At 46.0% G+C, this 27081-nt stretch overlaps 1 protein-coding gene across 11 annotated transcripts in view; it reads left to right on the forward strand.

Annotated features, from left to right (window-relative positions):
- camta1a (calmodulin binding transcription activator 1a) overlaps window positions 1-27081 on the forward strand; it is a 281924-nt gene that overhangs the window by 121313 nt on the left and 133530 nt on the right. For all 11 annotated transcript variants that reach the window (XM_034591547.1, XM_034591548.1, XM_034591552.1 and 8 more), the window contains one exon: window positions 3076-3143. In XM_034591547.1, the coding sequence (XP_034447438.1) occupies window positions 3076-3143 (68 nt within the window). The remainder of the gene's footprint in view (window positions 1-3075; window positions 3144-27081) is intronic.

Here is a 27081-nt window from a genome sequence, read left to right on the forward strand (position 1 = left end):
AATAGGAGAGTGTGTGTGTGTGTGGAGGCTATGAGAAGAGAGAACCAGAGGGGAGACACACTGATGAGTAAAGGAATGACGCGTCCTGAAGAGTATGTTAATAACGTGCCAGGCTCAGGCAGGTAACCAGTAATCAGACGCTGTGATTGTAGTCGACAGTAGACGGGGAACACACACAAACACTCTCGCCTCTCCATCTCCGTCAGCTCTGAAACCGCTCGACTCCTCTGTCATGTTCTGGGCTGGCCCCCTCTGCAAACGGTTTGTCGCAGCTTTTACAGAGACAAAGGAAACAAATGAGATGGCTGGCTTACAACAAACAGCTCTGGGTTGTTCGTTCCCCAGGAAAACGAAGGGCCCCCTTATTGTTTTAGCCACCGTGTCAATTAGTGGAGTTATATTCACTCTCTGGTTCGTTGCTAGCCTTTGCTGTTTGTTATTTATTTAGATTGGGTTTGGGAGGGAGATTGTGGTTATAGAAGTTGTGCAGAATGCAGCCTGTACAGCTACAGTATATCTAAACAGCACCTGGAGATAAAACCTCAGAGAGGATCACATCAGTGGGGGGGCTGAGGCATAAAGGATGGAAATACAAACAGCCTTGCATGAGCTGGGCTCTGACCTAAAAGAGGGAGTGAGGTAGGAGCTGTGTGTACAGAGAGGCTTCTCTGAATATTTCCCCAGTGACGGAGATCGGGCCAGAGGCAGTAAGGTCAGCAGATAGAGTCCAAAGCCCATTGACAGCTGCTGGTTTGACTTTGATACACCATCAGCGTTCAGCACGCCGCTTTCCCGCTTCCCCCTCCAACTCGCTCGCACTAACCCGCAAGCGTGTTTGCTCAACCTGAACGCACGCTAGCCTCTCATTATGCCGCCCATGCAGACTTTGTCTCTTTGCAGCTGTTTAATGGCTGCACGTCTGTTTTTGTTTGTTTCCTCACCATAAGATTATTGCACCTTTATGGTTGGTCGGGGGGTTGGAATAATCCCTGGCATCTGTTCAGAGTGGGAGGGGTGTGCAGAGAGCCAGAGGTAGAGGCTCGCTTCTATTTTATTTATTTTTTTAAAAACGAGACCGTGCGGCCCGCTATTTTATCCTCTGCCACTGAGGCTGGGGCTGTGGCTCGATTTTAAAGACAGGAGTGATGGAAGGGGCTGTGTGCTAACGGGCACCGAGGTCACTGAAGGAGCTTCCCGCCGCCGTTTATCCTCCTAAAATGAACACAGAATAGCAGGGATTAATCTAATCACTGCTCTGTTAGTCTAATTTACTGACAAATGTATGCAGAGCAGAAACTTTATGGTGACCCCAGCAGCATTATTTCTTCCTTGCTAGTGAACATTGTAATTGTTGTTGACACATTTAACATTACACTTCCTCCATGTGCCTCAGAAATTCTATAGAACAAGTTTATTTCATCGCAGATTCCATCAAAAAAGGTTTTGGACAATATCTACTATCGTACTTTCACTTCTTTATTGTCTTTGAGTTTTTTTTTTTTATTGTCATCAGAAGGAATAAAGGACAGTAGCAGCCCTGAGCTCCTCTTGACAGCCACATCCCCTTCCTATCTTTTTCTTAATTCAAGACTCCATCTTGTCAAGGCTTCGCTGCCTCCGGTCGTTATGGCAGGAGAACAGGAAGTTAATCAACGCAGCATTATCTCCCAGCCTGCACCTGGAGGCGAGAGTGCCAGTCATGCTACCACCCCCCCTCTCTCTGGTGGGACCCCTGCCAGCCTGGGAACCCCTCACAACGCAGTACCCTGCAGCATCCCTGTGGGCTATCACCAGTGTGCTGTGTCTCGGTGCCAGGTCAAACTTGTGACACAGCCTTGATGAGCCAACGGGGGCCGTCTTGCTGCGGCGCATACTTTACAGTGTGCGTGTGCGTGTGTGTGTGTGTGTGTGTGTGTGTGAGAGTCTGTGTCATGAGAAAAGAAGGAAGCAAAGGGGACAAAAAATAAATAAATAAATTAAAGGTTGGCTCGGTTTTTGTGGTCTCTTTGTGCCGCCACACATGTCTCATATTTTTCCAATTTCTGCTGTGGATGAAAGCCAGAGTTTTTTTGGAGACATTATTGCCCCGTGTGGACTCGCAAAGTAACAACACAAAGTCCCACAGGAGACTGTTCTCAAACCAAAAGCCTCCGACCGAACAAGACAATATTTGAACACCATATTCATACTTAAAGGCTTGTTGACACTCAGGCGTGAGGAGGGACGCGCATCCTCCTTGGTGACTGAAAAAGATGACGACGGCAGCAGGTTGAACAAATGTTCTTGCTGAAGAGTGAATTGCCGGCTGTCGCTGGTAATCATTAGGTTGTCTACCAGCATTCATAGTGCTTTTATTTCTGCCCATTAGTTTGGTGAGAAAATAGACAGGTATGGTCGAGCGTGTTGCCCCTTAGACTCAGACTGATGTAGGCAGGGCGAGCATGGGAAACATGAAAGTGTTTGAAGCATCTCTATTTATGCCAGTGGCAGTTTAGGCTTCTTTCTTTTTCTTTTTTTTACTTCAGTGACTGTAGCATGACTTTGTGCACAACTGACTCAAAAGGATCCACGGCTTTTTGTGAAGTAGCAGTACACGTGCATGTCAATATTGTGAGACTGGCGTGTAATTATTATTCAAAGGTTAAAGAGAGGATTGATCCATGGAGGAGTGTCAAGGGCAGATCAAACGGATTTGGGGGAGTATCGGACCAAAAATGTTAAAAGCTGCTCGCGCTCAAACACTGAGGCGTCAATCTCTCCGAGAGCACCTTGATGTCCTCCGAGGGAAACCTGATCAAAGCTTTTGTAACAAAGATGGTCTCGGATGATGATCTGACCTCCACTGGATTTCACTTCACGTCTTTCACTTTGCCTTTACCAGTCTTCATTTACCTGCCTGAGCTCCCAGCCTCTGCCCCTGTTTCCGTTTTCCGCCGTGTTTGTGCTGCTGGTTAGACTGTCTGAATATCAATGAAGCAGTCTCACCGATGTATTACAAACACCAGAGAACAGTGATTAAAGATGACATACCTAAGCCTCACTCCCTTCCTCTCTCCTCTCTTCTCTTTTTCACAGGAGATCGCAGCTTACTTGATAACATTTGAAAAGCATGAAGAATGGCTAACGACATCCCCTAAAACAAGGTAAGACAATTACACTCCTGCCCTTTTTTAAAACACAAGTTAAAATTCATAGCCCTGAAAGTATGACATTCAGGGTGCCATAATTTCAATCTTTGGCTTTACATGTTTTTTCTCTTCACGACCATTTCCCTTATGCACAAGCTCATTCAAGTTCAGTGCAGGATGTTTAGTGTTACAGGCTGCTTATGGCTGTTGAGAAAAACTTTACCGTTTGCAAATAAATGATAGAATATTAAAATTGACTAATAACTGCCTTTTAGCAAGTTAATTAACACAACATGCACTGGTGCAGCATCTCCTTTGAATGCTATGTTAATATGTCCCTATCTGTCTGCACATTCACCACTCGGCTAATGACACTGTTGGAAGCTGGAAGTTGTATTTTTTGGGTCAGACGTTACACCCTCATGGAGCAAAATGCCAAGAGCTACTGTTATATTTGAAGTAGAATAGGGAAGCCAGTATTGCAGTTGAATCATTTCCTTTAATGTACACCGATATATTTATGGCAAATTGGGAACACACACAGAAGAAATTTAACGTCAGCAAACACTTGTGTTTAGTGGCTGCATTTGCTGTGTGATGTCATTATGTAGAATGATAATTAATAATGCATGGGGCTGTGTAATAGCATCCCTCTACATCTGACAGGAGCAGACGAACAGGTCTTTGTCTGAGTCGCTGCAGCTTATTTCTTTTTATTGGACAGCGCAGGGATTGACGCCCTTGGCCTCTGCTGTATTGTCTATTTTAATGTTGCACTGTCAGACCACACAATCTCCTCTCTCGCTACAGCGAGTGCAGTCTGTTCACAAAGTATCTCCTTAACTAAAATTTACATGTTCATCCATTTGGAATCGGCTCAATATGTTAAAAATGTCTGCCTCTTTTTGTGTGAGCCGGACTTGCTGTGCCGACATTAATAGCTGTCCTCATGCATGTGTAAATGGACCCTGGGCTCACTGACATAGAACCCATTCCTCACATCCCTCTCCCCATCCCTCCTCTCTTCCACTGCCTCGGAGGGACATTGATAATAGTCCTGCATAAAGACACTGCCAATTAGAATATGTTCTCTGGTGTAATTATGGAGCATCGGCCAAAAGAGCACTGAGCTCACCTGTTTTTTTTTTATCAAGAATGCCCCCTTTCCCCGAAGCCGCTACTCCAACTCACTAAAACAAACTAATGTCAGGCTTATTTTAATCATGAGATTGGGCTTGCATAATTGGTGTTAGACCCGTTTTAATACTCTCTCCAGAACATACTGTAAGGGGCTGCTATTTTGCCGTAGTATGGTAAATGACATTTAGGATTAAATATAAAAGGGAAAGAAAAAAGGCTCTGACAGGTGCTAAAGCATTACAAATGTCAGAGGGGTGGCATCCCCCAGCGTGAAACAGCCTTAAAATGACACTCGAGTGAGGGATTTCTGATCCAGTCACTTTCTAAACAAATGGTCCTCAGGATGCTCATGGCCTCAGTCTGTCAACACTGGCTGTCTGTTATGCCGTGGTCTCAGCTGCTGCTGTGCTCGGGGATTTCAACCCCATGTCATGTCTCAGTGCAGGTGCTGATATCCCAGTAAACGTGTCACCGGGGAGCAGCCTCTAGTGTACACCTGCAGATGACCTGACAACACAACAACACATTCCATGTTTTAGAGGAGCCATCGTTTCAGGACAAGAAGTGTGTGTGTGTGTGTGTGTGTGTGTGTGTGTGTGTGTGTGTGTGTGTGTGTGTGTGTGTGTGTGTGTGTGTGTGTGTGTGTGTGTGTGTGTGTGTGTGTGTGTGTGTGTTCCGGCACAAGCGAGGCAGGGGGAGATGTTGTGAAGTGTTTGTGTTTTACCAGACGTCAGTGAAAGGGTAGAGTGTAGTGATGGATGTTTGGGCGAGAAGAGGGGGGGGGGTGGGGGGGTTGAAAGGGTGCGGCATATGTATGTGTGTGATTGATGGGGTCTGATTGATGGCTGGCCACTATATGAAAAGCTTTTTGCCCAAGGTCACGGGTGAAAGGTCAAACTTGGGACACCTGTGGTTAAATGCTGCGTTATCATTTGTCAACACATGTCCTTTTTGTGAGTGTGAGTGGGTGTGTGGGCTCGTCTGATTGTGGGTGCGCTGACTGCGTGTCTGCGAGGGTTGACCCCTGCGGGGAATAGGCTAAGTAGGCTAATTCTCCCCCTGCCAGAGCCTGTAGACGGGGTCAGCGGGGCATGATGGGAGGCAGAGATAAGCAGCAGGGTCATACACGGAGAGGCACCACACTGCATGGCTGCACCGCACGCCTGTAACAACTCTGACACATGCAGGTCGTAAACATGGGAGCGGGCCGCAGCCAGAGCTCACGGAGCTGACGCCAGCTGTTTGACCAAGGTGACACGCGATGCAGGACATGCCCTGAATAGAGATGGCATCCTGTCAACACAACCAAGATGAGATGAAGTGGAGCAATTACATGCATGCACAGATGTACTTTACCAGGCTAATGCTCGTGCACATCAGCCAGGCACATACAGTAACCGTGCAGCCAACGCTGTCTTCTGTTTGGGTCTGTTTCTGTTTGTTTATCGTCTCAAAATCTGAAGCATGCCAGGGGAGAGTGGTGGAATGCTGAGTGATTGATGTGCCTAGCTCTAGTAATACACATTCCCTTTCAGATAGGAAGTGCAACAGTGCTTAAAATCAATACCAGTGTTCTCCCACTGACTGCTTGAACAGCACTACAGCTAATTCAGGCCGCACCTGTCAGAGCTGGGGAAATCTTTCCCTACTCGGGCTTTACACTTTAATTTACACCCACAGCCTCGCTGGCTTCCATTTCCATTAAAGGGAGAGCCTGGCATTATGGCTTTAATGAAGGCCGCGGCCAGGCTGTGATTTAAGATGGCCGTTACCCCGCACCTTCACTCCACGGGAGGGAACACACTTAAAGGGACAATTAGGATTTTCCTCCCCTGCATCCTCTGAGATTGCCGTACTGGATCTTTCCTTTTGCCTTTTTAAAGATGTGTCCGTGTTGCTCCAGCTGATGGGATCTGAATGTGCCTGTGGGAGGAGAGCGAAAAACAGAAGGATGTTGCAGAGAAACGTTGCAGTTCCAAATCAAGACAATAACATTTGATTTGGCCTCATCATGGGCGTTACATTGTGCTCCTGTTGAGAGCAGGCATTTCGTTGTCCATCATAAATGACACAAATGTCTCCTGGAGGGGCCTTTTCGGAGGTGTTTGTATGCTGACAGATGGAGAAACTATTGGCTGGAGGGTGTCACAGATTGGTCAGCCCAAAGAGCTAATGGACACCTGTGTGTCGTATAGAGATAGCTCATTATCCTGAGCATCGCCTAAATGGCACACAGTTTCACGAGTGGAGAAGTTGCACGTTGGTGTTTCTTTTTTTTCTTTTGTTTGTTTTATAGGACTCCTTAACAGCAACCCGTCTCAAAACACAACCGAGAGAGTGCTTCTGCTCCTGTTATCCAGATCGCTCTCTGTGTGTTTGTGTTTATTTGCCTAATCTCCTGTCTTGCATAAAATACAAACATACAGAAGACTTATTACAGCTGTTTGAGAAAATAGTGGTGGGCTGTGTCAGCCATTTGCTTCGACTCCTACACAAGTTTGGAACACTCCGATCTACACATGTGCTTACATGACTACAGAACACCGCACACACAAGCATACACGTATACAAACACACACATGCACGCTCACACATACACACAACTATTGTATATTGAAACTATCAAACAATAAGCACCAGTCCTTGGAGGGCCCCACAATGACACTGAACCTAGCAGCTCCCACGTCCCAGCGCAATAGCCCTCTCTCCTCCCACACCCACATCCACAGAAACAGCTCTCCAGCAGCAGCTCTCCAAAATGAAACCGAGTCCCTTTAGACAGCTTCCAAAGACAATGCTTTTATTAAAACCTACAGCAGCGGCGCCACCCCAGAGGCGCGGGCACACCAACACAACAGAGTTGAGCAGAACTGAGAGGCAGCCTGAAATCTACTAATGACTGTTTGTTTGCCATTGTGTACGGTGTTTGCTATTGTGTACGGAGCCTGTGAATTTGCGGAGATATGTGTGTGGACTGTGTGAGAGTGAGAGTGAAAGAGATATGTGTATGTAAATGTTGTTTGTATGCACACGGTAGGACTGTTTGCTGAGAGCATGACTGCGCATTTAAGGAAAAAAAAAGGAGCTGCGTGGTGGATGTACACGTGCAGGAATTTATGAATGTATTCAGATGGCGTGTGTGTAATTACCAGTGAAACTGTGTGTATGTGTTTTGAATTAAAGATGGAGGGCTTGTGAATAACGTGTGCATCGTGTGTAGAGGTATCTGGGTGAGTCTGCCACTGCAAATAAGACCTCCCCAGGCCTATGTGTAAACTCTGCTTCTGTCACTTAGTCTGGCACATAGTGTGAGGAAGTAGTGGGCCTTCTGTCTGTGTGTGTGTGTGTGTGTGTGTGTGTGTGTGTGTGTGTGTGTGTGTGTGTGTGTGTGTGTGTGTGTGTGTGTGTGTGTGTGTGTGTGTGTGTGTGTGTGTGTGTGTGTGTGTGTGTGTGTGTGTGTGTGTGAGTACGAGTGGGGGCTGATGTGTAGGATGTGCCTGAGAAGGGCGTCCGATAGTGTTTCGTCCTAATGCTTTGTGGCACTCGTTGGCTGGCGGAGTTTCAGAGGAGAGTGGAAAAGGACAGGAGCAGCAGGAGAGGAGGGAGAGAGACATACAGAAAGAGAACGAGAAAGAAAGTGTGTGTAAAAGTGAAGCGCATATAGAAACCAAATCATAAAATATAAAGAGGTACTAGAGAATATCACAATGAGATAAAGATAGTCGGACATATGGCACTGAAAGGAGTCACGGTTGTGAAAAAAGCCAACATGTCAAGTAGATGTGAAGAGACTTTCGTTGAGGAGAACTGGTGTGATTGCCTTCATCTTTTTTTTATGTTTGTCATTCTTCACAACCGTTGTTTATCCCCAAGTCGTCATGGGTAAAAGTTTAGTTTGCTGCATAGTGACAGTTCTCCCCGGGCTGACCCATTCCGTTGGGCCCTGGAGGACACTGCCGCCCCCACCCAGTCAGAAGCCCTGACAAGGACAGCTATGTCCACCTGGGGCCATGCTGGCTGGGTGAAATAAAGCCCACCAGGGAAAGCACAGGGAGAGGACAGGAGTGAGGTGAACCCAAAGAGCACGAGGTAAGACTGAAAGAAAGAGAGTAAATGAAAAATGGCCATCGAAGGAAGGGTGAATATGATGGAGCGAGGGCAGTTTAGAAAATGGAAACATGTCGATAAGAGAAACGAACGGACGACATGGAGATGGGAGGAATAGTGATGGATGGGGTGAGGAGGAGAAGAAGTGAGGGGGGAGGATTTACACAAACGGACGAAGGAGCTGCAGAAAGATGGAATAGAGGGGGATTGAGCTGACACTGGGCGAGGGAGTGAAAAAAGAGAAAAATAGAGTGAATAAACAGCAGATAGAGATGGAGAGAGGTGAGCAATGGATTCAACTGACAGATAGAGAAAAGTCCTGTGGTTTTGGGGCATGGGAGGGAGAATGCAAACGGTCAATAGATTAGAGCTAGTGCTGGGCCAAGTGCCTAGGCCTCAGACTCCTAGCCAACTTAATAGTGTCTCTTGTTTGTCTGTCCTCTAAAGTAATGCCCAAGCTGAGCCCAGGGAAGCAGCCTGAGCCTGAGGCTAGTGGAAATGGACAGGGGACTAGATGTATGTTAGTTCTCATCCAAGGTGCTGTATATTACCTTGGCCAGCTCGCCCACCGGAGACTATTCAATAGAACACGGGACATCATCTAGCTTTATCGCCTTTATTCCCTCCACACTCACCAGGACTGCTCATGAAGGCCAGGAAGGGCAAGTTCATTTATAGGAATTCATCGTTTTTATTATTTTTGTATGGTAATAGTCACTGACGTGTATAGGGCATGTTTCTGTCAGTGCACCAGCTGTGCACCTTAAAGTTAAAGTTACTTTGCGATGCTAAGGTTATCCAAGCTGAGGAGCGTTGTGCAGCACCGACAGACGAAGCAGCAAGATAAACAAGCAGGCCTAGCCTCGCTCAGTATGCCAATATGGAGGAGGAGGTGGAGGGGAGAAAGGAGTGCAGCCAGTGGCTGGCCACAGGAGAGGGAGGATAAATAAATAGAGGAGGAAGTTGATGTCAAGCAGGTGTTCAAGGAGAAAGTGTCAGCCAAGCGGGCCGAGATGGGGAGAAGTGCTGCCTCTGCAGCCTGATAATAAAGACTTAATTCAATTAGCGCTTCTGCACCAGTGAGCAGCGTGCAGGCTGGCTGTCATGGAGCGGGCCATAGACACAGCAGAGCACACCCTCAGCCACCAAGACACCTATAGACAACCGGTCCTATACCAGAACCTCACTGTGGGCTCTCTGTCCTGGCTCTCTCTCTCTTAAATACACACACGCACACGCACACACACATACACAAACGCATACCCACGCACACATACAGACATGCACACATATAAAGTAGACGTAACATATTATTCACACCTGAGTCACTGAGCATACCAGACACTAAACCCTGCCTACACATCTCTACTACACACAACACGCACACAATGACACACTTAACACACAGACACACTGCCTCATTCCTCACCCTTATCCCTCCCCACAAAGTCCTCTCCCTTCACCACCTTAATTTTCTATTTTCAGCCCCCCTCTGCTCTCCACCCCCTCTTGTACCTCTTGTTCCTCTTCCACCTCGGTACTCTGCTCTGGTGGTGCTGAGTGTCCGTATGTTGGCCTGTGCGGTGAGGACTGTCTCTGTTACTGTTATTTTCAGCCTGTCACACCCCGATGCCCAGCTGGGTGCTGTCCTGTAGGCATATGGTGTAGCGCATCCCGGATCCTGGGCCTTTGGGAAGATCTAGGGGGCATTTCAGTCAAATGCAACCTCCCGTCCCACGCACCTCCTCATGTCATACCCTAGGATCTACCCCTCTGTGCTGTGGGTGTGGTTTGGGAACGCATGTACCCTGACTGTTCACCTCACGATTCCCACGGAGTGTACCTTAGCACCATGGGCACAAAACGGGACTTAAAAGCTCCCACATTTACAGAAAGGCGGAGGTTGGGGGAAGGTGGACAGGAAGTGGCAGTGGTACAAGAGGAGGAGAGAGGACAGGACAGGACACACGGCTTCAGTGATACCGTTTGCTATTATGTAAAGAGAAGGAGAAAATAGTTCCTGGATGGCTGCCAGAGAGCGTGGTGATTCACCAGCAAAGAACAGACACGACATGGGAACACACACACACACACACACACACACACACACACACACACACACACACACACACACACACACACACACACACACACACACACACACACACACACACACACACAGGCACATATTCTGTCCCATTTCTTCTCCCCGGCTGGGCTTCACAGAACAGGAAGTACAGTGGATGATGAGTTTCCACGTGGCAGAATTCAATGTATAAAAACAGCAAATGGCAGGACTGACCTCTTGTGCCCCCTCATCATGTAGTGATCAAGAACGAATAGTGGTTTCCTTCCACAGCACATCACACACTAATACAGAGAGCCTACAGATATTCACAGCCCCTTTTATTTATTTGACCTTTGACCTTTGGCTGAACCGCACAGTTTATTTCAATCCCTCCCTTCATAGCCGTCTTGGCAATTTGATTTGCTTTTGTCAACAAACCACTCAAAGTCGCTCCCTAAAGAGCGCTGGCTCGCTCTGCATGGAAAAAAACTGGGAATATCTTCCCTGTCAGAGTCTGGGAGATAGCTCGCCTGTTGATTCGGATGAGACATCTTAATTACTGTGGGTTTTTATTAGATAGACACCCCAGCTCTCGACACCCCTGCCCACAGGCGAGACCCTTACTGCTTTAACTGTTTCATTAAAGATAGGAGAGGATGGAGTGGGTATGTGGAGAATAGCCATGTATTAATTTTGCATCAGTGAATTAATCAATTCAAATATAAGTTAATTGATAAATTATTCAAATCTTTCTTTTTTGTCGTGCGCATTTGAGAGGAGTGTGCGAACGGAAAGGTGAGAACCATTTCAAATTGGATAATTAATATTCATTACTTTTTTAAAATGAAGTAAGAAAAATAGCCATCAATTCAACATCAATTTTTTTTTAACAGGGGTATAATTAAGAGTGTTTGAGGAAGACAATTCCCACGACGATACAATTCCCAGCAATTAAAAGCAGAGGGTTTGATTTCTCTTGTCCTCCTTGTCTCCTTCAACTCAGTAATAGCTATTCCACACCGAATCTCGCAGCCTTTTTTTTTTGATATCTCTGCTTGACTGATAAATAAATGAGAGGGTGATGAATCGTCTTTATCCGCTTCATAAGCAAAGATAATTAACAAGCCAGAGCAAAACGCGTGCCCTCCACCTGCAACCCACCGCTGCCTTGCTGAGAAGCCTTTGTATTTGTTTACTGTTTTTTCAATTTTTCATCATTTGTCAGTGCAGTCCTTCATCTTTATTTTTTTTTTCTGTTTGCTGGAGGGTGTTGCTCCGGAGAATTATGGAGACAGGTCGGCCAAGATTTAAAGTAGTCCTGCTCCTGACCCAAAGGACAGCCCTGCTGGATACATTAACATGATAGCGATATGATTATGTTGGAATGGACATGAAGGGTTTCAATTATTTACAGGTGATGTGGCCGTTGAATTGGCAATGAAGTGGCTCGTAAATTATCCTCTGTCTAATCAAGCCTCCAGCGGAATAATGGAGCAAGTGCTGCCAAGGAGGAGTCTCTCTCTCTCTCTCTTTTTCTCTCCCTGTCTCTCTGTCTCTCTCTCTTTCTGTCTCTCTGTCTTTCTCTCGTCCGTGTTTTGGGTGAGGAGTGGGGGTTGGCTACTTTCACACTGGGATGATGACACTCTCCAAATGACATTGGTTGAAAGGCAAGAAATGTGCCAGTGAGCGCAGGTTTAAAACCTCTCCACTTCATCACTGCTCAGTGCTTTACTGCGCTTTATGTCACCAGACAATGATACAGTGACAGCCAAGCATCAAAATGTGCAGCACCAGCACCTAATGTGCACCTTGGTTTTGTGCCTGAAAGAGAGAGCGCGGGTGAGTGTGAGACAGACGTATAGACACACTGAGAGTGACAGAAAACCAGACAGGAAAGAGAGCTTGCTGTAAAGGTTGGACTGGCGTCGCTCCAATGCAGCCACCCGAACAGTAGCGACACTGTTCAGACCAAACACAGCCAGCCACCGCTCGCTGGCTCCGTTCTAGCATCTTCTTCTGAGGCCTGCGGTTTGGGATTCGGCTCAGTTGACTGATGGCCTCTTTGATTAAAAGAAATCAAATGCCAAAGTGTTTAATAGCCTGTTTTAATGTGTCTCCAGTGAGTCTGTTTGATTTCTTGCATATCCTGCTGCTGGTACGCAGACCTGCTCTAACCACAGAGGCACAAAGAAAGCCCCCCGCTTACTTTCCGCACCACATTGACCACAGTTTTGTTTCAGGGTTTATTTGAACCCGAACCTTTTGTTAACCGTCTCACAGAGGTTCTCAGCTGTGCGGGTAATAATATATTAAACCTGTGTTAGGGAAACAAAGACAGGCATCCGACTTCCTCACCCACCACCATCACAATCCATAATCACCTGAGGCGGTTTACAGTAGAAAGAGGAGAGGGAGTGAAAAGAGCGAGAAATGACAGGAAGATGGAGAGGCAAAGGGGAAGTGAGATAAAAGTGAAATGTAATGGAGAGAGAGTACCACCTACCGTTTTGGTGTCTTCTGGCAAAGAGAATCGTTTTGAGGGGAAGACAGGGTGGTCTGTTCTCAGCCAGAGCCTGAGCTCCTTTTTATTTTTTCTCTCTCTCTCTTTCCCCCTGAAGAAGTGAATCTGGGGTGACTGCACCCACAATTAGGGCATGAGAGGATTAGTTGCGAGTGGGAAGGTGGTTCGGGGCTGTTTTTTGTTTGTGTGCTTACTATTCCCAACTATACATTGTGGCAGAGGATGTGCATTTTTTTTTTTTTTTCTCCCAATCCCCATGTTCGCGAAAATAGAAACATCACAAACAACATAACAAGCTAATGTTCAAGAAGGGAAGAGGGCAAAATACGGAGACCACTGAAGCCGTGCTCCGTGTGTGTGTGTGTTTGCTGTTTTGTGCATCGCCTCCCTCCAACGTCCTGGGAGCCTGTTTACTCTCTTTTCCCGTCTTAATGCCTTTACAGATGCCAAATCCCCGGCAATTCCCAAAATGTCTGAACATCCCTCATCTTTGCATCTATTTCAATTGCATTTCATTTTCTTACTGGCAAGCACAGGGGAGGCCGTGCATTAGGGTTATTATGAGTTTAAAGCACTTAAAAGCTTTTGGCCGTCCTGACACGAGGAGATGCACGGGTCCAGAGGAGGTGGGAGGCATCACGCTCCAGTTTTTAGAGAGAAATCAGGTCCCAGTTGTGTTCGCTTGAGTGTTTATGTTAGCTCTTGTGTTCTGCATGCAAACACACACACCCAGTATACTGTATGTATATACACTGAATGCATAGAGCCTCGCGTCATGCCTGTAGCACTCCCCAGTGTGGCTCGTGGCAGACTGTATTAGCTCACTGCTCCACAACAGTCAAATTCTGTATCATGGCATCTAAGGCCGACTCTTTAGAGTTCTCTCCCTCAGGTCACACATGGAATTTAAGAGCTTTTCCGAGGCAAAGAGGTGTGACTCGCCCTGAGACTCCCCTCTCGCTCTTTCTCTACATCTGTGTCTCCTCTCTCTCTCTCTCTCTCTCGCTCCCTTACTTATTTCCCCCTGCTTTGCTGCTCCACTCAAGAGTCATGGGGTGCACACTCAGCGGTAAACCAATTTCATTTAGTATGTTTTCACATTTTTATCCAATCATGGCATGCTCAGAGGTTTCAAAAGCCACAGGACGCTTTTATTGGGGCCTAATTAAGGATCTCTGATTTAATCCATGTAATTTAATAGAGATCAGTCACGGGTGTGAGGCTCTTGCTTTGTGCGTAGGGAAGTGGCGTTGACGCATTGGAACCCCTGCCTCCTTCTGCAGGTCAGGGTCAAAGTGCTTCAAGTTAGGGCTATGATGAATGCATTGTGTCCATACTCCACCTGTTGGACAATTAAGGTACAGAGACTGAAGCAGGTGGGTTACACTCTGTGGCTTCTTTCACATGCACATGTGTTTTAAACTGACAGCCTGAACACAGGTTTCTTCAGTCTGTGTGTGTAGCCAGCCGCTCTGTAATTGCCTCTTGCCTTGCTCATTGTTCTCATTCATTTGCCCTTCCGTACACAAAAAGTGTCTTAAGTACTTTCAATTGTTGTATTTGTTTTGCAGATGTGTGTCTACATCTCAGCCTTATCGGTGCAGGCTGTCTCATTACAGTCAGCCCTTGAGACTGTCTGATAAGTTTGAGCTAAATCTTGGATCGTGATCATTTTCAGTTGCTCTTGCAGGAGGATTCAAATGCAATTTTTGAGCCTGCCAGTGAACGACTTGAATGAAAGACAAGAGAGAACTGCCTGGCATTGTTCTGTCTTTTTCAGTAGCCCTTCATAACCCTCGAGTCAGCCAGTGTTGCGACACAGTGTCGAGTGGAGAGAAAGCAGAAGAACTGAGAGCAGCCCGGGTTGGCTGGGGTGAGGCGTTGCGTGCTGGGAGTTGTCTAGACAGTCAGGGATAACAGGCCAGACAGAGGGAGGGAAGGAGACCAGCAGAGGAGTCTGGGCCAGAGGGAGGCCATGTCGAGGGCACGGCTGGATGGGCGCCTTATCTAAAATCACATCTAGTCGCCGTGGAGTTCAGCTTCTGGACACTAACGGCATTGACAGTTGACAGGGAGAGTGGCCACTTCCTGGCCCTTCGCTACATCACTCACTCCTGCCTCATCCGGTGACATCCCTCCCTGTTTTTACCCTGACTCTTCACTTTGCGTTGTGACACATGTAAAATACGACCCAACCACCGAACGAGTCATCCAGCAAATTTTAATTGTTCCAGAACAATAACTTACACAGTTCTTTAAAAGCCAATGTCTGGCATGTTGTGCGCTCTCATAGTGACTTCCTGTCTGGCTCTGTCATACTAAAGTACATGGCTTTCATCTGTAAAGTTACAAATTCATGGGATCTCTTGTCTTTTATATGAGATATGAGAGAGTTTTTTTTTTTCTCGCTGATCTGTGGCAGTTGAGGAAAAATGTGATGACTAATGTCTCCTATGTGTAGGACTCGGGCTCATCTCTCTAACACTCATTATGCCTGAGCCCTACGACAGTTTGGAGGGCGTCTGAGGCATTGCCACGTTGCCCATATGCTTTCCGCGGCTCCTATCTGTCACAATGTCAGGACGTGGCGGGGGTGCGCTTTTCTGCACCAACAGAGGAGTGGAGCGCAACGCTACGGGAGGGCCTCATTACCGACACACCCCGCACAAGAGAACCGGGGACGGGCAAGAAGGCACACTGAGCGTTGTGTTTAGAACCAGAGGGTGAGTCATTTAAAAGGCACTCAACCGAACCGAAATGCCCCTCCCTCTTTGTAGCTCCATTATCACAGCAGAAAATGTGACGGAGGATTTTTCGGAGTAAATGCTTTAACAAATTAACAAAGTAATTAAGGCAAACAAATTGATTCCCTCAACATTTTAATTGAACCTTTTGCCTTTGTGTCTCCATGTGGCCAATCCTCTCCTCGCCCACAAACCAACAAGCCACCTCTTTATCTGGATTGCAATTTAGGGAACATACGCTGTGGCTCACACTCTCCTCTGGGGCATCTAAACAAAGCCACGACTGAGGTTATATCACACAGTGCTTGCTTTTTGGGTAACAAGTAACTGTGGGTTTCAAATGTGTCTCCATTATAGACATTAGGAAGTAGTGTTTGCACAAGTCCATACACCTGATTTTTCTTTTTAGGCTATGCATAAATCATTTGGCTCTTATTATGGTCTACGAAGCAGAGAGATCCCAACTGTGCATGGTGAATACAAAGCAGTAAGGTCCCCTCACAGTTCTCAGCCCTCCATCACCACTGACCCATTAAATTTATATTGGGCGCCACTTTCAGATGGTCAAGGCAAAAAAAATCAAACTTTTGTCCTTGACAATCTGCAATCTATTCTCTGTGAATTAGGGTGCATTAGTGATCAACTCGCTTCTCACTCAGGTGGTTCAACTGCTCACTGGAGAGAAGCTCCATTAGAAATAGGAGGAAACTTTAGGAAAGATTTTCTTTATGACTTTTCAGGGAAGACGTTTAATTCTTCTCAGTTGTCTAAAGACTATCTGGCAGCTCATCTAAATATCTACTTTATTTCCGAGCTGTATGGATCTCTCTTTCGGTACAATTGCTCTGGCTCTTGAATGAATATGTATTCATGTAGAAAATCACTATTTAAGATGAATAAAATGATGTATTTCACACAGATAGTTGGACGGTCATAAATACCTCAATATTAATATATTTTGCAACTAGCAGCAATATTATATTATAATAACAGCGTCCGTATGGGCCATAAGTATATCTATATCTAAAATATTCATGATGTTTAACAATATCACATAATCGTGCAGGGCATAAAGGTATAAATCCTGATATTTTGTGCCATTTAGTAACAGTAATAGGAAGGCTGTTTCAAACTAACAGGACATATCTTTGTGTTTAATGGAACCGTTTGTACAAACTTTTCAGCTACTGTCAGAGTGCATGCTGGGAACTGTAATTCAGTATGCACGCTGCTCTTCCAGAGATGACCACAGGCTCAGAATGGATCCGGTGGAGATCTAGAGGGTGGGGCTCATTGCAGTGCCACACAGCGCTATCCCATGTCCCCTAATTAAATCTCCCAGTCCCATGTAGTGTGGAAGTTAGCGGTTCGGCAGATGTAGCGCCATGTTAAACTTTATGTTGCTTGAAAATGGCTTCCGCTTCAAGTGCGTTTGAGACAGAGATGGTTTGACTGTAAAATGATGTGTTTTATGGCACCGTTATCAGGGCGATATTCCTTAAAGATGCAGCGCTGCACACTGTGGCATTCTCCGTCTGCAGGAGGGGAGCAAATTGATATGAACAGATCAACAGAGCTATGCCCTTCTGGACGTCCTTGGCACCATACTTGGCCCAGAAATTGATTTCTCCCCATATCTCCTATGCCAAAAAACTCTAATTCAGAGACTTTATACTCCCTCTGCTGACACATTTTGTTCAGGTTTTGGAGAGGATGTACTATCGGAATGTCATTCATTTCCTTCCCTCTCCCCCCCACCGCAGTTTTAAAGTAACCTAATAGTATTGCAGCATATTTTATTGAGCAATTTGTCAACTTTGCGTATGTGTATTGTATGTGCAGGTGCAGTATGTGTAAGAGAATTGCCAGGAGCAAAGAGATTGCTTTTGATTTAATGGCTATTGTGCTTGACTTTGTGTGTTTTTCCACTATAGTGGTGTGTCCTTCCCTTGTCTCTGCTAAACTCTGTCAGACCAACGATATTTCACACATACTCGTACTTACACAAACAAACACACACACACACACACACACACACACACACACACACACACACACACACACACACACACACACACATCGTGCCTTGGCTATGCTCCATTAGGTGGGCCGTGTCTTACACAGGAGGCTGACGTCACCACTTGGCTAGGGAATATAGGACGAGTTGTGTGTATGTGTTTGTGTGTGTCTCTGTTTGTGTGTCTCCGGTTCCCGTTTTATTCTCAATGTCCTTATTGTCTCTCCCAGGGGACCCCCCCACCCCCCACCCCCTCCAACCTCTTCTCTGTATTTGTGACCTGTTGGATTCTATTGATCAGCCTGTGAGAGCTTGAAAGTCTAAAGACGAGGACACAGAGGGAGTATGAGAAGGGGGGGGGGGGGGCACAGGTGTTTTTCAATTTGTGCGCGTCTGTGTTACTGAGTGTGATTGGTGATCAAATGAAAACAGAAATAAGTATGTGGCTCCTCATCCCCTTTGAGATATGAACTTTAGATCTTGCATTTATTATTCTCATTGTTGATTCACTAATAGTGTTGCTATGGACACTCGAGCTTGTGTGAGCTGCCTCTGTGTGTTGCTCTTTTTATAGAAGCCGTGAATGAGGATTTACAACCAGGTCATATCACGTGAAGACCTATTTCATAAAGTTTCAACTATAAGCCCCAGGGTGGAAGAAACAGATGAAACTGCAGGTGGAACTGCAGGCACCGTTGTTGTGAAAGGTGACAAACGGCAGTTGAATTGTATAATTTGTTCCACGTTTGCTGTGTTTGTGGAAATGTTGAGCAGTCCATGCTCAGGGAGGTGTGAATGGAGGTTTCCTCCCACAGAGACAGAGTGCTACTTTCAGACTCTCCCTCAGGGCCACACCACCGTCAACTAAGCTTCTAGTAACACAACACAACACAATGTTGGTTCTATCAACTTGGTTGGATCAGTTGTTGTTGCTGTGGGAGGTTGGAATTCCTCCCATGGATCTGATGGTCTTTCTGCGGAAAACTGGCAAAGCTCCTAAACCCAGAGGGTGTTTTTTTTCTTTTACATGAAAGGTAAATGGAAACGGCTTCAAGGAACTGTAAATAATGTTGTCTGGGTAATGAGAAGATTTAAAAGGAAATATGTATGGAGAATGCAGTTTTTGCATATTCCATTCTATTCTATTCTACAGCGATTAAATAGACGCACAACCAATCAAAGCAAAAACAAAATGTTGGAAACACATTAACCAGTTTGTTATACTTTCACAATAGCAAATTCAACAGACCTCTCCCTATCAGCGGCAGCCATCTTGGTTCTAAACCTAAATGATTCACCTCTGTCATTTTATCACATGCACATCTTTTTAGATGAATGTTTGTAATTGGCCTGACCTGCCTCGGGACAGATGGAAATGTGTCTGAACAGGAGGGGACCTGACACATCTGCTAGAGCCAATAAAAAGGAGCTTGGTGATTGGGCACATTATGGTGACATTGTGGTGACCAATCACCTTAATGTATGCTCGCTACATACCAGCTCTGTAGGAACGGACTGTGTTTTGCTGGCATTGTTTCAGATCACTCACCTCACAGAGGGCAAGGTCAATGCTAATCACTGCTTACATAATGGATTTGCATGATCATATGGGCCCTCCGTCTTAATGACATCAGTGGAAAATGCCATCTCATACTTTGCTTTAGAATATCCCATCAATGCACAAATGGCCGCCTCTGTAGCGATTAAGAAAGCCTTGACACATGGCTAATGTTGTTATCACGCTGTTCAAACCACTGGGTGACCATTTGTGTCTTGTTGATGGGGACATTGACATCCTGGAAGGCACTGTTCCCATCAAGAAAGAGATGCATTATGGGATAAAGGCAATTACTGAAAATTAATATAGTATCTGCATTGAGCTGATTGCCTAGCTGATGAAGGGGATGCTGGGAGAAAGTTGTCACCACAGAGCCAGCTCATCACATATTCATATTGATGTTTTGATTATGCCTTTTTATATATAACATGCAGGCAACGACAGTGGTCAGACTGTGCCTTCACATTTGCTTTAGGAGACACAGAAACTGCTGCTCGGGCTTCTCTGAATTAAACCAGGGTCATATTCTGCCTCCTTCCTACTTTAAGCTCCAACAAATGGTGAATGAGGCGCAAAACAAAGAGTCCTTTGAAGAACAAAGTGAACCTGCCACATACAACTGGCTGAAGATGAATCCCATCGCAGAGATTGCACGCTTTCAAGACAGGGGAGGGAAATGCATCCCTAACAACAAAATGATATAAATTACCACTGTTATGGTTTATACGGTTCAATTTAATGTGCTTGTAATGATAAATTATTTTGGTTATGAATCTAAAGTGGACCTGAGTGCAGTTGGAGCAGCAGGACTGTTAGAACAATTGCAGCTGTCTCCCAGGGCTGTGGCCATTAGTCAATAAATTAGAAAGTAATTAGTTTCTGCTTCTGTGGCTCTATTTGAAGCGCTTCACACAGGTGTAATGAAAATTTATTGGAGCTGTTGATCCGGAGGAGAAAAGAAAAGTAGAGGATTTGCAGTGTGTGAATGTAATGCAGGATTTCCATCTGCGTCTCTCCTTTTCTGCAGCGACAGGTAAAGTTAGCCACGGTGACCAGTGGCTTCGTTGTTCCAAGCTTTCTAGACGAAATATTTTGTGTGGGTATGCAGACCCATTACACACTAATCGGTCATGTAACGCTTAGACTGTCTCGTCCCACTCCTAAATACAAAGAGGTCGACCGTCAGACTTTACCTAAATGAACAGCTTCACATTTCTCTTTCATGCCGTTGTGTTTGAATCAAGGCAGTCCCACAAAACTTTTTTGTTGGCAGACGACATCAAGGCTATTTGTTTTGTCTGGTGGAATGTAAGGTCATCGGGAGAAATTGGAAAACACTCGCGCCACTGCGATGTCAGTGAACAGCATGAAAGACGGACAGAGGGAGGGAGTGGCCGTGGCAGCATATGGGTAAGAAGAAAAATTAGAGGTGAAAGAGAGATGAGGCGGAGAGAGGAGGCAGCGATGAGACGAAGAAACAAGCAAAGGCGTGAAGTTGTCAAGACAGCGACAGACAGAGAGAGAGAGAGCGAGAGAGCAGAAAGGACGAGCAGTGGACGGACGGACGAGGACAATGAAGCAGATCGGTCCCAGCCCAGGCTACGGCCAATTAGAATAAAATTTGCCGGACCTTGGCAAAGGCTAGGGCACACAGTAGGGCATGAAGAGGGGGAGAGAAAGGTGGGGGAGGGGCAAAGGGGGAGAATATCCCGGTGATTAAAACCAAATGATTAGTGGTGTGCGAGGCAGAGGGCTGGAGATCTGGGGTCATCTGAGCCTGGAGGGAGAGGGAAGGTCTAATAGTAATGAGACCAACCTTCCTTCTCCTCGCCGTCGCCCTCCCTCTCTCACCCTCTCTCCACCCCCGTACCTTCCTTTTCTCTTCCTCAGACACAGTTTCTTTTCCTCTAACCATTTTTTCAATCACACGCTGCTCTTTTTCTCACTCATTCTCCCTTTCCCCTGCTCTCAGTGAGCTTCTCCCTGTCTGCGCCTCGTGCCACTCTGTAGGAAACCCTGTTACTATCTATTACCGTCTCACGCTTTTGACCAAAGCCACACACTAATGCTGTTGTTCTGGCGGACACTCTCGCATTTTGTGATAAGCACGGATTTATGAGTGGTTTGTTTATCTTTTTTAATCACAAGTGTAGATCTGCAAATGTTGGCTAATAGATGGCTTCAGCTGCAACATAAACTCAACACGATACTGACATCTGTTGCCGAGTCACCACGTTCTGCTTCAGTTTTTTTCACTTAAGCTACAGTTTGGTCAGATGCCCATTCTTGCATAAAGTAATCATCAATCCGTGATATAAATTGAAGACATACATCGAATGGATTTCCCTATGTAATAACACCTTGGATGAGGAATACATTATAAAGTCAGGCAGACAGCAGAAATAATCCCCAAAAATATGTTTTTGGCTTTGATTCGATGGCTGGAGTTCCCTCGCTGTTACACACACATTTGGTCCTGCAGGCGTCCTCTGTACTTTGTGCGTGTCATTTTGTTGGAGTATGTGAGTAAATGCTGGTACACGTGTGGGAATTTAAGTGTGTGTGCGTGTCTATCTATCAATAATGAGGTCTGCCCCTTGGCATGTTTAATGGCCAGAAGCATGCTAATGGCCAGGAGCAACACTGCTGATGCATTTACTCTTTAGGCTTCAAAGCACAGTCAGAAGGGTGGTGGGCTGTGTGTGGTTGTCTGTTTTCCGTGCTCTCTTCTGCTTGCTAGACCCTTTCAAGCACCTAATTTGACTACCACCCTCCCACTTCCACCCACCAGGTCCAATGATGGGTCACCAAACAACACTTTAAAGCCGAACTTTACTTATTCTACCAAGTCGTTTTGTTTTGATTTAATTGATGCATCTGTCCTCCTTTGAGGTATTTCATCTTTTCCTCATTTTTAAATAATTTATCAGTTGTTATTCCCGTTTTTTGTGTTTCCATGAGGTGTTCTGGCACCAGGCTTTGGGCTCATTTTAGCTACAATGGGTTGAGAAAGTACACTTAACATTGGCCGAACTGAGGAGCTGCGCAAGAAGGGCTTTGGTCATGGAAGTGATGGAAAATCCAACGGTCGCTGGAAGAACCTGTCGTATGGACAGCAGCACTATCATCAATCAAGTCTGTCCTTTTGTGGTCCAGACAAACTCTTAATTCAATAGAACATCTGGGGCGAGACCAGATGATGGCAGTCTTGAAGAGTGGAATTGCCCAAACACAAGTGTCCAAAGTTTATGGAGACTTATCCAAGAAGAACTGAAGCACTTGCATTCATTGTCTGGATACTTTTCTTAATGAAAATTTCAGGTGTTGACCCATTTCTAAAAACATGTTTTTGGTTTGTGTGTAGGAAAATAGTAATTTAAGCAATTTTAAATAAATGTACAACGTCAAAAGGTGGGCAAAAAGGGGAAGCGGTCTGGTTATTTTTCTTAAGCCATCGCATAGCTCATGTTTTTCCTCAACTTTATACAATTCACAAAAGCTTTGCTAGAGGACTCAGCACCCACCTAGAGGAGCAGCAGAGCAGTTAATCACCTTCTCCTCATGACGTCCGCCATGAGAGATATCATTGTGTCTTTTTCCAGGGCGGCAGCCAGGGTGACACCAATGTGCTGTGAATCAACAGGCAGTCATGCAGAACATGCAGAGAGCTCTGATAGCCTGAGAGGAGAGAAATCCAGCTCCTAGATGATACTCCAATCCCCAACTTGCCTTAATTACAAAACCTTTGCAAGCTTTCCTAAATTAGATTTTCTTTGCTGTGGAAACACTATTTTCTGGCAAGTCAATGTTTTTCTTACAAGACACTTTTTGCAGGAGCAAAGACCTGATGTTTATCTTTATCTTTATTGTCATCTGTGCCTTTACTGCCCCCGTCTCACATCCTCCTCTTTTATACTGTTTGCATCAACCTCTCCACCACTGTCTGTCCGCCTCAGTGTCTTAGTGTTTGTTTTGCCACTCTTCGGAAGCAGAGCAACATTTCCTCTGCAGAGAGGTAAAAGTACAGTAGGCCCTGGAGGAGTGTGGGAGATCAGAAGACATGTCAGAAGTCTGGTGGGTCTTTTCCACACAGACCCCATCCCAATTCAGATATGTGGTTGAAGCCCACAGAGGAAGAGCAAACACAGCCCCAGGTCCAGTCCACAGGTCTGTATCCATTGGAGACAGAGATGGCCCTCACTGCAGTCAGACAGACAGGCTCAAATAAAGAGATCTACCCACAGGGTGGATTGTTTGGCGAGGGAATGTAATTCTGTGTGTTCCACTCTACAATGGCAAGTCACATAGGCAGCTGGATGCACAGAGGGAGAGAGCGAAGTGACAAATAGACAGTGTACTATATGTGACCATTGTTTGAGTTGCCAAATTGCACTGTTGTTGGTCAGCGATTATCTGTGCTACAGAACACACATGATGAGTTTTCAGTTTGGAGAACATTGGCGAGGAGGAAATAAGGGAAGCAAATAAAGTCCTTCCCTGCTGGCTACCTGTGATGACTTAGCCCAGCCAGGAGACTTATAGCGCAGTCTGACACATAAGGCCTGGGGGCCTGTATCACTTTGAAACAAGAAAAGGAGAAACCGAGGAAAACTGCATTGCACTGTAGTACAGTGCCCCAGAATGGCCTTCGGTCGAGGGTAGGCAGTGGCAGTTTCAGCCGGCCGTAGGGACAGTGGACAGGAGGCCTGGTCAAGTGGACGACAGGGAGGGTCATAGGGTCCCCTGGGGAGGAGGGATCCCAAAGGGGTGGGCAGATGGGGTCTAGAATGAGAGCGTTCCCAGACAGGTGGATGGCTGTCACCCTCATTTCGCCACCGCCAGCAAGCAGGTGGCCTCTACCTCCTCCTCCTACCCTGAAGGGTCACCTTCACATGGCACTGCCTCCCCCTGGGTCCCATCCCATCATACATACACTGTATATACACACTAGTGTTCACACGCCGACACACACACCGTTGGTTCTCATACTTCGCGACTCTTAGTCAACCCCAGCACCTGGGGACTGGGCGCGTAAACAGTCGCTCTCAAGGTTGAACCCAGGTGTTTCATTTCCATTAAGGCTCTCATCACATTCACAGCCTCCTCCCTCTGACTTTGGTCATAACACAGACAGAATAGTCATTAAATTTCAGATTACCTTTTCTTTGCCTTTGTAGATGTTGATATGCGCGGGGTCTATTTTCGATGTCTGTCTATGAAATAATTATCTCCCAGCTCTCTGCCCCCGACATCTTCAAAAGAGGATGTTCCATTGATGATTTTTGCCCTACATCATAGCTTTGCTCTTGCTGCGACTCCAAAACCCAATATACCGTAATTAAACTAACAAAGTGACATCAATAAAGACAGAAGTGCTCTGTAATTACAGTCTGTGCGAGGACATCATAAGCAGGCAGTGTCATCACCCTAACGAAGGAAATAAATCGATGGCAGACAGACAAAGCCCCACTTTACAATCCTCCTCTCCTCTGACACACAAAGCCAACCATAAACACAACAGTAAGGCGAGAGTTTAATGGCGATCTTAAAGTTGCAGAGGCCACTAGCTTGTCTTTACTGCTCCTGCCCAGCAACACAATGGGTGCTTGGGCACTTCCACTACTCCCTTCCTCTCCTTCATTAGCTCTTCTTCTCCCATCAGTCTGCCTTTTCCCTCCCCCTTCCCTCCTATATGGTGTCTGGTCTCCTCACCCTCTGGAGACACATGAGTGGCAGGCCTCCCCCCCTTAATAACTGTGTATTCCAATTCTGACACGGTTGCACAAAAACAGATACACATGGATACACACACACACACAAAATAATAATATGTTGCAAGATTGGCATTCCCATGTTGCTTCTTCCTGCAGAGCGCCATGTGGACAGCAAGGCTAAATGTCAAGGAAAGATATTTAATTCCATGAGCACACACACACACAGATGCATACAGCTGCACTCACAAACCCAGCACAGACAAGACACCCCACACCGACCCAAACGTTGTGTGGAGTGTGAGGCTAAATGTCAAGGGATGATGTAAATTCGCATGATTGCTTCCAGAAGTAGTTCATCACAATGCCAACGCTGACCAGATCAGTGTCTCATTGTCCTCCAAGAGTTTTCCAGGGCAGGACAGTGTGGTGGCCCAGGCAAACCACGCAGAGCAGGTCGAGTTTGTGTGTGTGTGTGTGTGTGTGTGTGTGTGTGTGTGTGTGTGTGTGTGTGTGTGTGTGTGTGTGTGTGTGTGTGTGTGTGTGTGTGTGTGTGTGTGTGTGTGTGTGTGTGTGTGTGTGTGTGTGTGTGTGTGTTATGGGTGTGGTGGGGGGGCACCTGAGATTAGCTGTGCTGATATCCAGGCCTGTCGCATTCAAAAAATGACGGAGTATATAAAACAGACTCTCTGACACTTGGATCATAAACCGGGACGTGTGCTATGTTTTAGTCTTGTATAACATTTTTTACACAGTCAACATGATCTCGCGGCGACAGTGGTAGATCTCCCTCAGCCCCCTATCCTCCCGACACATCATTTGTTCAGAGACAACCCCGCTCAATATGACATTTGGAGGAAATATGAGTGACTGATGAGTTGTAAAGTTGTTTATACCGCTAACTGTATGTGCCACATTGATGAATAAAACATAGATTTCATTCTAGATGGCGTCTCTAGCCAGAAGTAAACTCCTTGCCAGGCCGTGGCTGTTGCCGCTCCCCCCACTTCTCACTGCCTACTTGCTGGAGTGAGTGATGAGGAGACTTACTTGTGTGTCAAATATGGGGAAAATAGTCAATCAGCTAGGCCGGTGTGACAAGCCTGTGTGCTGCTGTATTTTGGAAATGCTGCTGCAGGAAGTGTGTAAAAGTAATGCTCAGTGCCAGACTGAGGATAAACATTTTATGGTTTTGGAATAGGAGGGTTACACCTCTTCCTTTTCTGGAGGGCATGGCTAGATGCTCGCTGCGTCTATGTTTAGTCCACCCAAAAGCTCTGTGGGATTTATTACGAGATGCTCACATCAGCAGTGCTTGTGTGTGTCTCTGTCTGTGTAACTATGCGTGTATGTGCACTGCGTGTGTGAGCATGTTTTTAGGAAAAAGGAAAGAAGGGGAAGAGAATGCTCGTGTGTGTGCGGATCATTTATGGATGAGAGTGTGTTGTGATTTAATGCAAGGGAGCTCCATGGGCCACTGAACTTGGAAAATGAGATGGCAGAGGTGGCCGTGATTAGAGGTGTGCCTTGCTGACTTTATGAGTATATATTCAGATGTGTGTGTACATGTAACGGGCGGTAGATAAACTTAGTGGCACACACACCGTCTGTCATCGTCATTGTGTGGATAAAGCGTATCAGTTTTTGATTGTACCACCAGGAGAAGCTGAGTTGACTTATCCTCTGCTTTGCTCATCCGTGCTGTGTGCTTCTGTATGTGTGTGTGAGGTCCTGGCCCCGGCTGATGCATCAGAGACAGAGCGGGGTGATCCGAGACATGTGCCAGGGGCCGAGGTCAAGGGTCATCATACACAAACATACCCGGAGAAATAGAGTGTAAGAGAGCGTCTCGGCCACTGGGACCACCCTCACCCGTGACACCGCATTCTACCTACAATTTTTTTGTTTATTTTCTTCTCCTGTTTGACTCCATTCTTCTGTTCCAGTTTATTCACACTCAATAATAATAAGATCAACAAACCACTTCAGAAGAAATACAATTTTCGTAGCACGTATAATGAGCACAAAGAGTGATATTTACATTAGCAGTAGACAGGAACAAGAAACAAATGTGAAAATGTCAGGGT

This window comes from Hippoglossus hippoglossus, chromosome 7 (genome assembly GCF_009819705.1).
Source record: "Hippoglossus hippoglossus isolate fHipHip1 chromosome 7, fHipHip1.pri, whole genome shotgun sequence".
In the NCBI taxonomy this organism is placed as follows: domain Eukaryota; kingdom Metazoa; phylum Chordata; class Actinopteri; order Pleuronectiformes; family Pleuronectidae; genus Hippoglossus; species Hippoglossus hippoglossus.